This window comes from Leuresthes tenuis, unplaced genomic scaffold (genome assembly GCF_036924035.1).
Source record: "Leuresthes tenuis unplaced genomic scaffold, fLeuTen1.0.hap1 SCAF_15, whole genome shotgun sequence".
NCBI classification, from domain to species: domain Eukaryota; kingdom Metazoa; phylum Chordata; class Actinopteri; order Atheriniformes; family Atherinopsidae; genus Leuresthes; species Leuresthes tenuis.
The window spans coordinates 3,177,052-3,191,887 of record NW_027325369.1 but is presented as its reverse complement, the minus strand read 5'-3'; the positions used below and the strand labels follow the sequence as shown (position 1 = coordinate 3,191,887).

The 14,836-nt window shown below is 42.1% G+C and overlaps 1 protein-coding gene across 1 annotated transcript; it reads right to left on the bottom strand.

The window, feature by feature from the left end:
* Positions 1–79: 79 nt before the first annotated feature.
* On the bottom strand, positions 80–14,410 carry capn3a (calpain 3a, (p94)). The gene is given in 20 exon segments (XM_072365869.1): positions 80–1,100; positions 1,325–1,383; positions 3,178–3,294; positions 3,666–3,744; positions 3,937–4,005; positions 5,756–5,820; positions 6,143–6,200; positions 6,335–6,412; positions 6,897–6,933; positions 8,180–8,388; positions 8,868–9,049; positions 9,199–9,359; positions 9,707–9,784; positions 9,894–9,988; positions 10,198–10,281; positions 10,558–10,726; positions 11,048–11,181; positions 12,136–12,254; positions 13,061–13,130; positions 13,608–14,410. Coding segments are annotated over 20 exon segments (2,142 nt in total). The 5' UTR covers positions 13,860–14,410; the 3' UTR covers positions 80–1,073.
* Positions 14,411–14,836: the final 426 nt, after the last annotated feature.

Below are 14,836 nucleotides of genomic sequence, written 5' to 3'. Positions count from 1 at the left end.
GCATGGGTCTTTGATTTTGATTTGGAGTCAATATGTAAAAAAAAAAGAAGAAAAGAAAATGACACGCATTTCACATCAGAACTACTGGTAACGCAGTCAAACCAGCAGCTACACATTTATTTATTTGGTTAAAATAGTTAAAAATGCAGTACACTCATTTGACCAAAGCCTTCATAGGAAAATCACAATAAAGCTGCAGTCCAACCCTTTAGCCATATTCTTTCAAATCCATATTTGAACCTCGAGTGTCGATGTTGGGAGAGAACTCGTTGGCTCCACAGTTTTCATCATGAATTCCATCCATCCACATGCAGAGCTTAAAGACTGGCAGACTGGACAGATGTCAAAGGGTGAGTTCCTGCTGGCTGGCTCTGAGATGAACAGAAGAAGCCTGAGTTTGTCCACCAGGGAGTGCTAGGTTCTAGTCCCTCACGAAATCCAAGATGATTATTGACAAAAGTGAATAAAAGACTTCTAAAAGAATTTTCTATCCTCGCTAAGACCTGTTTGAGGAAAATGTTTCAATAGAAATGTTAACAAGGAGGAGGGAGTGTTTAACAGTTTTATTCACTGTCCACCAGAGAGTCCAGGTCACTGGGATGAAAAGAGGAAGAAAGCCCTTGCTGCTCAGTTTAATAGCAGAAGAAGAAAGCTAGCGGTTGAAGGAGAGGGTGTAACATTTCAAAACTGAACTAGTACAGGAGTGGGTTGCTGTATTGGAGAGGCTCTGTGAGGTACTGTGACAGAAAAAGAGGTTGTGTGTGTTTGCTGCCTGAGAAAAGTATTGTGTGATGGTGTCTTCAAAAATAAGAATGATAACAAAGCTACTGACTGAAAGGAGAGGACAAAGGCAGAGAAGGAAAGGCAGAAGCTCTGAGATCCTCTGCAAGTAGAAATGGAGAGGATAAAATGGAGGAACATTTTGGTGCAGAGCTGCAGGGACTGAGGGAGGGAAGGCTGGAGGTGAGGTGGATGAAAGCTAACGGCGGTCGGGCACACTGAATATTGAGGTAAAGGCTGGCAGGTCTGGTCCTCATGTGGAGTGGAGCTCACCTGGGAGACGATGGGCCTCTCTAGGCGTACATGGTCAACTGGAGCCACTGCGGTTGGTAATAATAAAAAAACAATGCTTCATCAGATGGTGGAAATAATTTTGCTTCATACTCTGAGATGATCCTCTGTTGAGACGATTTAATAATTCTGAGACATTTCTGGACGGAAAAGTGAGTGCTGAGCAGAAGAAGCTGCCCAGTTTGATACAAATTTTTTTTTTGTTTTATGTTAATTAGCTTATACAACAGTATCTGGTTCATTCATGTCATACCTCCAGGACGCTGAGTCTGATGGTGCCATCTCCATCCTGATCAAAGGCCTGGAACGCCCCTGAGAAGAGAAACATCACACAAACGTGTGCTTTACTTCTTCTTAGAAGCTAAAAAAAGCAATAAAGCTATTTGTTTTAAACACGGGAAATTAAAAAAAAGTATGCTGTTTGCAGGCTGAAAATATGCAAACCGAAGAGAGTGTGGATGCTGTGTAAAAACGTTTAAAAAATCTCATCAACCAACATTTCATTGACCACAGAACATGGAAAACTTTCAAATTGTTCAAAGTGAGACATTTTACTATTTCATGAAAACTATCAGCTCATCTTGAATTTATTAGATGGCAGCAACACCTGTTGAAAAGATTGGCACAGGGCAACAAAATCTAAACGTAAGTGGTGTGAGAGAGAAAGCTGGAGGAACATGTTGGAACTAAGTAGGTTAATTGGCAACATGACTGTCTGTAACATGACTAAGTAAAAAAGAAGAGCACCTTAGAAAGGCAGAGTCTCCCAGAAGTACGGATGGGCAGAGGTTCAACGATCTACAAAAAAACTGCACCTACAAATTTTGGAGCCATTTCAGAATAATGATCCTCAATGTGAAATATGGAACACTTTGAACATTCCATCACCTACAGTACAAAGTCTGTATTGGATGCCTGTGATCTTTGGGCCCTCAGGCATTAAAAACTGGCATAATTCGGTCATGGAAATCACTGCATGGGCTCAGGAACACTTCCAGACATGTGAACACAGTTCAATGTGCCTATTGAGTAGCTAGAAACCCATATCAGACAAGGACGGGACAACATTCCTCTCTCAAAGGTTCATCATCTGGTCTCCTCGGTTCCTGATGTTTACAGGCTGTTGTTAAATGAAGAGGAGGTGCTACACAGTGGTAAACATGGCAACTTTTTTGAGATGTTTTACTGCTATCAAATTCAAGATATAATGGGACTGGATAGTGTAGTGGTATGAGTTCCACCTTTCGTGTGGGAGACCTCAGTTCAAATCCCTGCATGAAAGGTACTGTCTCCAGTAGGGGTCCTTAGGCAAAACCCCCTTACCCTATCTGCGTACCTGTAAGTTGCTTTGGATAAAATTGTCTGCTAAATGCATAAACATAAGCAAGATGAGCCAATATTGTTTTTGAAATAGTAAAATGTCTCACTTGCAACATTTGATATGTTTTCTATGTTCTGTTGTGAATAAAAGTAGTGCGAACCTCTAAGATTAACAGTTGATTTACAGAAATGAGGTGTTTTCAACCAATGCAATGACAGCGTGAAGTTTAAAGTCTTTATCATGTGCATCATGACATCTGTGAGGACCTCATAAAGAGCGCTGCTGATGATTATCAGGCTGGAAATGTTAGTCTCTAAAGAATTTGGACCCTTACACAGTTAGACAGGTTTGGCATAAATGGAGGAAACGGAAAACGACTATTACCTCAATATTGTGGATGACCAACAAAGATCTCTCTAAGAGCAAGAAGTGTTTATGGTCAATGATATCCCAAAAGAACTCAGGGTAACTTCTAAACTACCAGAGGCCTTTCTCATATGGTGTGACAGTGAAATGGAACAATGGATGAGTTTGCTAAATAAAATAATAAAATATTTTATTGAGAATAATAATTTTGTCTAATTTGTTTTGGTACTTTTTCTTCAATTTCAGGGGTTCTTTCTAATGAAAATCTGATGAGCTTTTCTGTCATATTCCTAAAGCGATATAGACATGTGAAAAATTTTAATAATCTTTCTGAGTCTTTATGGGTATTTACAGAGCCGAAGAGGTTCTTCAGTCTCACACTGATCGTCTTTCAGAGTGTCCATGTGGCTGTGACTTACTGAACATGGCTTCGAGCCGGACCAGACAGCTGATGAAGCTGTCGAAGTCGATGTTCATGCTCTCGTTTGCGTAACGCATGCTGATGATGTCATACAGCTGGTTGTTGAGACGGAAGCCTGAGCGGGACACAAGACACATGACTGTACAGTGACAAGAACATTTAGAGGATGAGTTGAAGCTGGGAGTGAAGATGGAATAAATCCCACACGTTGCATTACAGATCAAAAAATGTTGCGTCACGACAACGAAATACACCCGGTGAACACGTTATCGGGGACACCGGCGCAGTCAAGTGAAATTCCAAAAAGCTTTCAGCATGATACAGTCCAGTATGCCCCCATCTTCAGCAACGACTTCAGCGATCAACATTAAGTTGACTGTTTACGTCAACAACAAACACTGAAAATGCAGCAATAAAACCCTAAAATACATGGGTTGGATTAAAAAAGGGTAACGAGCAAACTCATTTTCGTGGATGTGTTATTACCTGCATCATTGACAGCATTCCTCATCTCATAACTGTTGATGCTACCAGACTGGTCAGCATCGTAGTGTTTAAATATTCCCTGGAAGAAAAACACTGTCAATGTCACATACGTCACCACATTAAGTAAGAGCTTACCTGGGCTGCTCATACGTTCAAACTGCCAAAGCATTTCACAAGAAGGAGAATATTTGTATTCACAGGATGAAAGTGATAAGAGGGATTCGACTATTTCTGATGTTATGAATAAAAACAATAGAAAAACCTTTCCCACCTGCCACTGTTTGATCTTATTCCAGAGATGTCTGAACTCCTGAAGATTGAGTCTTCCTGTCCCATCCATCTAAATGACAGAGTCAAGACCAAAACTGTGCAGCATGTTATTCCTCAATGTCAAAAACAGCTGGCTTCATGTTTCAGTTCTGCTATATAGGTTTCTGGTTAACCTTAAGCCTACATGACAGATCCTACATGACTCAAGGTTAGGGTTTGTCCTTGATCATAAAGGGAATTCAACCCACAAACCCCATCTGTAATTTCTTGATTTTGTTTGAACCTTTATTTAACCAACACAAGCTCTAATAATTGATTTTTAGTGTCTTCACTGAAGACTGAAGACTTCACTGGTCAAAAGTTTGGAGAGAGGCGAGGAAAGACAGAAAAGTTTGTAGAATTTATTGGTGACAGAAGATTCTCCAATCAGCAGATTAATTGGTGACAAGTGAGGGTGTCAGGATTGGGTATTAAAGGAGCATCCACCAAAAGCTTAGTCTTTCCAAGCAAATATGGGTCGCAGCTCAGCACTCAGAATTAACCAGTAAGAATTTTCTCTTTTTTTAAATTGTGAATCAATTCGAGAAGTCTGGGGACATTTCAGAGGATAGAAAACCACTGGTAGATGTGCATGACCTTTGAACTGTAGCAAAGGTAGCACTGCATGAGAAACCGTCATGCCACCATGGTCGGTGTAGCCACAAGAGCTTTCAATCAGCTCAATCCACCACTGCATCCAGAGGTGTAACCCACCGCAGAGTTATTAAAGGAGGAAGCTATTTATCAACTTTACACACAAATTTCAGCTCATCTCAGATGGACAGAAAGACAATGAACATTTGTTCTGTGTTCAGATGAGTTCACGTCTCAGCTGCTTTCAGGAAATATAAATGTTGGGTTTTACGTGCCAAAAATGAGAAAAAACATCCACAAAAGGTGCAAAAGCCAATGCCTGTGACGGTGTGGTGGTGCATTAGTGTTCGGAGTATAGGCGACTTGCATATGTGTTAAGATACCGCTGATGCAGAAGTGTGTACAGGAATTTTGAAGAGACATATGCTACCATCCAGGAGATAAGTGAGAAAAAGCTCTTTCTGCACAAGTTCCAAAAAGTGTGGTTTCATAGACACAGAGTGTGTGCGTGTGTGTGTGTGTTCGACTGGCCTGCCTGCTATAGAAAATTCAGGAAGCATCACAAAGAGGACAATCAGACAACCGTGACCACGGACCGTTGAGGAGCTGCAATCTTGTATTTGGCAAGAATGGACACAGATTGTTCTGAAAAACTGCCACAATTTGTGTCCGCAGTATCAAAATAACTGAAAGGTGTAATAAAGAGTGACACAACACAACGATAACTGCCCCTGTAGCAACTGCTTCCAAAATAAATTCTGCTCTTATTAAAGTTTTTCATTTTTCATTTTCTGAAGACATGGAAGTTGGTCAGTGAAGACACAAAAAATCATTTTTATCCAGTCAAATAAAGGTTTGAATGAATTTAAGAGAATTTTTCCTGGAACTTTTTCTGGAAATGAGGTTTGTAGAAGCATTATTTCAGTGTCACATCAGAGAAGGAAAACCTAACTCCAATAAACAGATACTGTGTTTAATCAAATCCTCAGCTGTTACATGACCAGTGAAGACAGTCTGGGGGCAAAACTAGGTGAAGTCAGAGGTAATAAGTTAATGCAGTGGTATTAATTGAGTGCTGTGATGTGTAGACCGTGTGAGCGTCCATCACAGACCCTACCATGGGTCTCGGCAGGTTGTGCTTCTTAGAAACAACACAGCCAGCCCGCTGCACTCGATACAAAGGATACGTCCATCAGAGCAATCATGCTCCTGCAGCTCTCCAGACTGAAGCCCTCTGTGTTCAGGTCCTTATCTGGAAGGAACACAGAAAGAGCCAGAGCTGAAGAACAGTTCCAACACTATAAATAAGGACAGTCTGAGGACAGGTTGTCAGTACTTTAATCATATTTCCATCAATAAAATGTTTCAGCACTTACCTTCCAGTACTTTTTATTTCCATCAGGTACACATCTCAGTATCTTATATCACTTCTAATTCTTATAGTGGTATGTGTCCCGTGATAATGTGGAGTGAATTAGATAGTTGATTGTTGAACCTGTGATATCCGTTGCCAGACTGGGGCGGGCACAGAAACTCTGTAAAACGTTTAGTTCAGCTAATCGGAGTCGACTCACGTTTGCTGATCACTCTATTGAGAACGTTTTTCAGTTCGTTGGCTGTGATTTCCATCTCCTGTACAATTGAGCAAAATGAAAGAAGAAGAAGAGTTCCCCAATAATTTAGTTAATAGTTTTCAGTTGTTGGTGGTTATCAAAACTGGCCTGGTCAAAGTCAACCTCCTCCTTCCCCCGTCTTCCTGTACTCACATCGCCGGCTATCTCCTGAAAAATAGTCCGGAACTGCTGGTCCTCTTCGCTCTCTTCCCCTGCCGAGGCTGGCGCTGGCTGAGGTGTCAGGGAACCGCAAAGCACAGAGAGGGGATAAAAAATAAAAGGAAAAAAAAATGTGAATCCATTTGTTTGATGTGCTGTTGTCATTACGATTAAGCATAAATGGCCAATGACAATTCCATGTAACTGGGTGGAAACGTCATAGATGCGACAAGATTCAATCTTGGTGTGGATTCAAATCAAAAACAGCATGTGCCCTTGCAAGTGGCCTTTATAGCTTTTAACATGACAATTCTATCTGTGGAAAAGCCATTTCAAGCTGTTTTTTCTTTTGGTTTTTGCCAAGCACTGATCAGTGTGCTTAATGCCTTGAACGAAACAAGAAAACCTAAAGCTGCTGAAGCAGTGAGGCTTTGCTTGGTGCAGCTTCTTTCTGTAACTGACAGGGAGATATCATCAAAAAGATGAAGGAAAGCATAACCCAGCTCAGAACACTTCCAGTGTTTGCAGAGCAACTGTAAAGTAAGCACACACTTACCACTGGATGGTCGGCCTCGATCCTGTTCTCTATCTCCCTGGGTAAAGACGAATAAACAGCGGTCACCATGGTGACATTATCATCTCATCTTGACCATAAGCCTGCATTCTGTTACTCTCAGCAGATATTAGGCATTTAGTTTAATAAAGCTAACATCACATCTATTTTACTGTCCCTTCAGGCTTATGGTCTCACACTCAAATTGCATTAAAAATACAGAAATAGTTTAGTTAGTTTAATACAACCTGTTACTTCCTCCAGTCAAGTGTTTTCTCTTTATTTCTCTTATAGCTGCTTGTCGAAGGCCTGATCTTCCTGATCAGAGTTAACATTTTAAATTTTAAAATGTTAAATCTGACAGCCCATACCTTTCTTTACAACTACCAGAATCAAGTTATGAACTGTGATTTAAACCTATGTTTTTGAATTCAAAGTCTAAAGTCCTAAGAGTTTGCTGTGCTCATCCATCACATAGCCTGATTCGCAACCGGGGTCCCGGTCTGTCGGAGCGCAGGCCGGCTCTGCGTGTCATCTCGTCCTCCGGGGCACCAGGGGGAGAGGTTGGTGGTTTGCTGAGGCTTGAGTGGGCAGCACTCAATATCTAGGAAAGTTTACCGGATCATGCCCAAATCTGAAGTCGCTTGTCCTAAAAAAGATTCCATAACAGCTTCGAACTGGGGCCGGTTTCTTCCAGCTCTATAAATCAAATCGCCGTTAAAATTGTTTGTTCTTGGTGGTTTCTGTCCCACCCACCAAACACCCTGACAAAAGCCCTCCCTCTTTATCAGACACACAAACCAGAACTACAACATGCACATAGAGCGGTGGGGAAATCTTTGAGGCTTATCATGTAACATGCATATGGTAAGGCTGGGTATTGCTGGAAACATCTGCATTGGTTTCTTTAAGGTTTCTGTGTAGTGTAGTGAGTGAATTTTACATAATCTACAACAGGTTTATCTATCACGTGTGTAAAATGAGATTTAAATCCAGAAAAATGCAATAGAAAGAGAGTTAACAAAAAAGTTGCGCAGGACTATTTCATCATTTTGTTACATTTTGGTAAGATAACATCTTATTAGAGTAACAGTAAAAGTATATTAAGCAATATGGTTCTGACATATGTTGGACTTCAATATCTAGCCCCACTAAAAAACAAAGAATACGCATCAGCTAAGCATTTACTGTCAGAAATATTCAACTATGACTATCGTGCTCTGGTGGGAAAATACGCGCCCAGTCCCTCTGCATGCCGTCCACCCTGATCACCCTCACCCACTCACTCTGAGGTGTTCCTCTTTTCAGAGAAGACCCGCAAGATGAATTCTCCCTCCTGGTGTGGCTCGTAGGTGGAGGGAACGATGACGTACTCGCCGGGGGTCAGGCGGAAGCGCTGTGTCACCTCACGCAGGTTGATGTAGGCCTTACAACGGGCCTTGGAGGAGTTGAAGAGGAAGAAATCCTTCTGCATGTGCTGCTTGTTTCCATGCATCTGGAGGGCGACAGTCACAATGGCAAGGCAGGAAATGGCGAGAAAGAATGAAAATGATGGTGTTTGAAAATGGGGGAAGATGCTAACAAAAAAAACAGTGTCAGGGTGTCAGGTGTGATGAACTTGCTAAGTACCGCTCCAGTATGGGAGTTTTTTCCTCACCTCTTTTGGCACCTGCGGAAAGACAGAAGCAGCCTCTGTATTTGTGACTTAAAAATCTAATTGGAAACCAAGGACAAATGCCCAAAAAAGAACTGAAAACATTCCAAAAATCTAACAACATACTGTATGTGTCACAATAACTCAGTGATATATAACACAAACACTCATGCTTCATCCGTGGTGGTGCTGCAGAGTTACACAGCATGCCACAGGTCATAAAAAGAAAAACCTTTGGCATGTTTTCACAAATGTTTAAGATTCCATGCAAACACTTGACTTGGGAATATTTTCATAGTCTGGGAATGGTCAGTAAGAACCTAACTGGACACCTCATAAATGGCGAATCCGATGGTGTAGAGGTTGGCTCCCATCTTACGCTCTTTCCGTCTGTTCTTCTGCATCAGAGACACCACAAAGGTACAGCCCACCTCGTTGTCCTCAGGATCGTCGTCCTCCTCCAGCAGGCGAAGGCGGTACTGAGGGTTTGTCCAGAAAGTGTCTGCATGGCATTTCAATCAATCAATCAATCAGGCTCTTTCAATAAAGTTACAGTAATTTGATTGGACGGACAGGAGCTCTTAAACTGATAAAACACTTATTTGTGTTAGATAAATTAAGCTTTCTGCTTCATTTTGTAGAGCAGTGCACCTGGGTAGTTCCTGCAGCCTCCAGCGGAGCAGCCTCTCACCCAGCGACCCTCATTCACAGAAACTGTCCACTTGTGGATCTTATCGTCCTCCAAAGCATCGGGTGTGAGGTTACAGATCTCGATCTTAGTGTAGTTCTTCCTGAAGTCCTCAAATGACATCCTGTATGGGACCAGAAGATACAAAGGGCTTTATTCATAACACTTTCATATGTGACAGGTGGAAGAATTCAGGGGAGTCCCCAACTGCCATTTTCCCTGTATTAAGGGTAGAAATCCTACTTAAAACCACGAGTCAGACTCTGTCAGAGGTGACAGGGGTGACAGTGTAGAGATAGAGTGCAGTAGAGGGGGTAGGGAAGTACAGGGTAAGTGCTAGGATAGGACAAGATGGATACTTACTTATGTGCTTCACATATGACAGGGTCTGAAGTGAAATGTGATCCTGGTGCTGTAATTCAAATTTTACAGCTGCAACCATAAGATTTATGGTCAAAAGGGGCCACTTACCAGAACTCTCCATCCTCTGCGCTTTGGTGTTGCAATTTCTCTTTCTCAATTTTAGAGAGTGTGGCCCATTCTTTAGAGCTGTCGGACGACAGTAAAAGATCAAATTCAGAGCACTCGGATGACAGCAAATGCTAGGTAGAAAAGAAATGATCTAATTATGGCTAAAGACGACCAATGAATTCCTCACTTGTCACTCCAAGGGCCGTTCCATTCTACTTGACCCCATGGGTTCCTGAGACGCACCAGACGAGTTTTGGACTCCTTGTGATGAGACGGTTTACACTGCAGTAAAAAACAATGATAAATAATTTCACATATTATCTTTATTCATTTTACCAGTGTGCATACATTAATGGCCCTCCAAATGCTGGCCTTACTACTGCGTGCTGCACAAGTGATTAACCAAGTCACGGATTTGCTGCAAAGCTCTGCAAAGCCACACTGACTGCACAACACACATTAATGTCTTCCCGTTAAGCAGCCTGCTTTACCTCCTCCACTGCCGTCACAGAGTAGGCGTGACCCTTCACGAGTCCCGTCACGGTACGAGTCTCGAAGCGAGCAGGAACCAGGGACTGCAGAAGACACAGCGGAGCGACAAACGACTTAAAATCTTTAAAGGCAGGCTACACTTTTAATTTGGGCTGTATCAAGTTTTTTTTTCACACTATGACAAAGTTCACACAGCAAGGTGCAGACCAGCACAACGAAACAGCATCTGGGTTCTTCTGATAAACAGCTGCTTGACATGTTTAATTCTGATGGCAATGAATAAAATATCAACAGAATCCCTACGCCGGACTTAGAAACTCCATCATCCTCTGTATCAATCTGAGATAAAAATGTCTCACATCAATGGAACAGCCCATGAGTGAGCCTCTCTCCAGAGCTTTCTTCATGATCTTGTAGAGCTCTTTGGGAGCCTCCTTCATCTCGTAAAACTCAGTGACGCCACCAGTGAAATCCTCCATGGCTTCTGTGGTGTTTCCACCCTTAAGGGCCTCGTAAGAGCCGTGCAGCCTAGACACAGAAAGAAGTGAGGACATAAGTTTCAACCCATTTACCTGCTGCTCGTGCCTCCACTTGAAATTTAGTGGGTTAGCATGTCAAAATGGATGTATAACATCTGATAAGCGGTCAACAAAATATCTAAATAATTTCACAGATGTGGGACAAAAATAAATCATCTGGAGCCATTCCCATGAAATAGGAATATATAAAATAATGAATCATCCTGGTTTAGGCTTGTGAATAAATGCATCTTAACATAAACAGTTAAAGAAAACAGCAGAAAGTCCCTCAAAGCTCCGCTACCCTCCACTGCAAAGCACAGCGACTCACTTGGCATAGGCCTTCTCCACCAGGGCGCTCCAGAACTCGTTCCTCTCAGCTGACTTAGTGAAGACCAGCTGGTTGTTGAATGTCGGGATGCGGTCGTCAATGACAACATCCACCCAGTCACCATAGCGCCAGAACTGAAGGTTGGAAGGATGTCAAGCAGGAAACAATATATAGAGAATCAGCGGGACGGACAAACAAGAGAGCTTGGCTGATATGGTGCATTTATTTGAGCAATAGATCCATCTATAGATTAATTTCATCAGTTTCATAGAGACATAGGTGACACAGCTGAGATCAGAGGACACGTAGTCCTCCGTCGGAGCTGCATTGATCCCAAAATGACCCGGTTCTTGGGCTCTGTGAGCAGCGTTCACAACTGCCTACATCATTCATCAGCCAAAATTTCCTGCAGATGAATATTCTATGAAGTATCCTTTTCATTAATTTCTTCTTGTCACAGCTCAACATGAATTAAATCAATATCCACTGACATCAAGCACTCCATTTTGTTATTCAAGCACTGATTAATTCTTTTTTTTCCGAGTGCTCTCCAACAATTTGACATTTCTCATCAGAAATACAAGCCTGAAGTAACTGAGTTGTTAAAATGAATTGTTACAACATGCTGGATTTAGCCTTAAGTCTGCTTACAATTCCTGAAAAGGAACTAAATAGTACCTCTATAAATGTAATCTCCATCATTGTTGATGCTGCTTTGGCATCAACCCTCTGGTGTTTGTAGGGAGAACTGAAATGTTGCTCTAGTGTCATAAGTCAAATAGAGCTGCAAACAACAGTTGCTTTCATCCATGGTTAACCTTTAGATAATTGATAATTTAATTAGCCTTTAAAATGTGAAAATTGGTAACATCATCAAATGCGGTTGGGGCCAATTAATATTTGACATAATTGTTTATCAAAATAGCTAACAACTCACCAACTTTTTTAACTAACAAACTGATCGTTGCAGATCTTACATCCACTGCTGACTATGTTTGTTCGTCGTTGATTTCAGAACACTCTAGTTTTGAGAGAATAAAAAGATGTTGATGCCAGGATTCATAGAGACTTGGATTGCTGTTTCATACCTGGAAGTGAAAGATACCCGCATAGCTCTCTGAGAGGCTTTGCTCTTGGGGAACCACTCGATACAGGAGCTTCTCGTTCAAGGTGAGGCAAGCAATAGCAGCCAGCAACCAGCAATCACCTAAACACACAAAATAATGTCTTTTCTCAGTTGTTTTTCCCAATCCTGGCCTAATAATAATTAGGTGTTAAATGTGTGCTTTTGCTGCTCATGTTAGGAGAAAGAAATAATTCAGCACTTTTTTACAGCTGAAAACCTCACTGCGTTTCTAATCCTGTTATGTGGTTGTAAATGTGTTTCCTTTTCTCTCCTCAGCATAAGTAAATAATATGTTCTTATGTGTGAGTGATTTCTTCCAAAACAAAACCAAAGACCGACAGGAATTCCTCGCCTGGATATATTTTGTTGTCCAGTGAAGAAAAAAGATGGCTGCCGAGTGCTGATGTTTGTGTTTTTTTGGTTGCCCAGGTGTGTGGCAGGGTGTTATCTGCTGTGCTTAGAACAATGTAAGTTTTTCAACAGGGAATGGTTAACAGTGTCTGCCAGGACCTTTGTCCCTTTGGTCCCCTTTATTTGCTGTCCGAACAAAACAACAATGAGAAGTGCTGCTGGTTGGAATCCCTTGAAAAGAGTAAGCACAATATGGGGAGGCCGCTGCAGGCCGAGAGGCCGTGTGCAGGGGATCGATGGGATGTGTGCAAACCTATACAAACTGTCACTGTAGAACGTTGTCCCAACTATTCTATTCCCAGCCGGGTTTGAGAAATTTTGTTCAGTTAATAAACCAAACACTGACCGTAATAAGATAATTCTTCTTTTTGTTATTTTTTCCTCTATTTTATTGGAATCAGAAGCAAAAGAAAATCTAAATTATAACCATTCCCCTCACTAAATAAGGAGAAAACAGTTCATGATGCACAGTTTACCTAAATCGCCCTGGCAGATGTCTGTCCTACTGGCTCCTCCAACAATGAACTGTGGGTTCTCACAGATTTCCTGCAGACGGTAAACACAAAGAGGAGTTAACTTCAGTCAGAGAAAGAACTGGGAATCAGTCTCGGAAAATTTGATTTTTACTGTCGACCTGCCTGTTGATGGAGGATTCAGACTGTAAGCTTCTGTTCAACAAGATAACTAATAAAACATTCATTTCATCAGAGCCACTAAACCCAAAACTGGAAAACAAAGGAACGATCAGTCTTTCAGCATGTGTGGCAATACAGTAATTCAGCCCAAATCCATCCATGTAGATCTGCTGGGAAGTATTTGAGTCCCATCTTCGTCTCCAGGTAAAATCCCACAGCAGCCTCTGTTTCTCACCTGATATCCCTCATCAGTTTGGATAAAATGCAGCTTTTCCTTGCAGGTGTGATGTGTGTAAAAAGTTCCACCTCCCACATGTGTGATCCATCCCCTCTTTATTTAACTTTGCACCCAACGTGCCTCTTCCTGCGCCAAGCCTCCCCCTCCTACCTTGGGCCTTTTCCAGACGATGTTCTTGACCTTGTTGGACTTGTGTCCGAGCTCCTTGAAGCCCAGGGACTCCACGGTAGCTGGGAAAGAGTCATCCTCAAACAGGGTCTTTTTCTGAAGGCACTCCTGTCTCAGCGTGTTGAAGTCCTGGCCGTTGAAACGGAGGGGCTTGTTCAGAGACCCTTCCCCGTCTCTCCTCTCTCGTTCCCGGATCAACCGGTCGCAGAAAAAGCCAGATGGTGTATATGGCATCTCTTCCCAGCTGATGTTTTTTTCTTGGGGAAAAAAAAACTGGCCTTTTCCACTTGTACTAAAGTCTTACAAGCCAAAAGACCCTGGCATAAATCCAAACAGCTAATGTCTGATTGGCTCTCTCTTTGTGTGACGTCCCCCTCCCCTTCGTCACAGAGCAGAAAGAGACATTCACCTCACATGGATTCACCTTTTGCGCTGCCATTCATGTACACACACACACATGAACAGAAGCTCACACATCACCTAAACATCGATTTGCTGGCCTTCCATTGGCTGATGCAAACAATGATCTTTCCCAGCCTGTGCTCTGGTGCCATCATTGTTGGGTGACACAAAGGCCAGCGGGCTGCGCCAGAGGGCATGCAAAGATTGGTTGGTGGATGCCCTGCCTCAGCAGAAGGCATTCAAGCCCTTAAACCTATTCTCAATGGAGCTCAGCGTTGAGCAGTCTCAGCATAACTAGAGCAGGCTAATGCTATGAAGAGTATCATCCATTTTTAGCACGGGTGGGAAAAAATACAAACTCAGTCCAGTGTTTTGGAATTTGTTAGAGCAGATCATCCCCTGTAAGCCCTCACATAGATGAAAGGTTAAATGCAGTGAACACTGTGCACTTTATCAGAAGCTAATTTGATTCTTTTGCTTTTTAAAAATGTTTTTATTATTAGGGATGCACCGATACCGATACCAGTATCGGTACAGATACCATGCAAGCGTCCTCGTACTCAGTATTCATTAAAATGTTCCGATACTACCGAACCGATACCAGTGTGACAGGAGCTTCATTTACCTGCAATGTGTTTGTGAAAGTTAAAATGTTAAAACAACACGTTGCACTAAGAGCAGTTTTATATTACAAACATGCACAAAGTGCAGTTGTATTTGGGTTGAATACGCCTGAAGAAAATTGATTAGTACTCACATCAGTACTCGTTATTAGCAAGTACTAAAAGGGAAGTACTTGTACTCGGCTT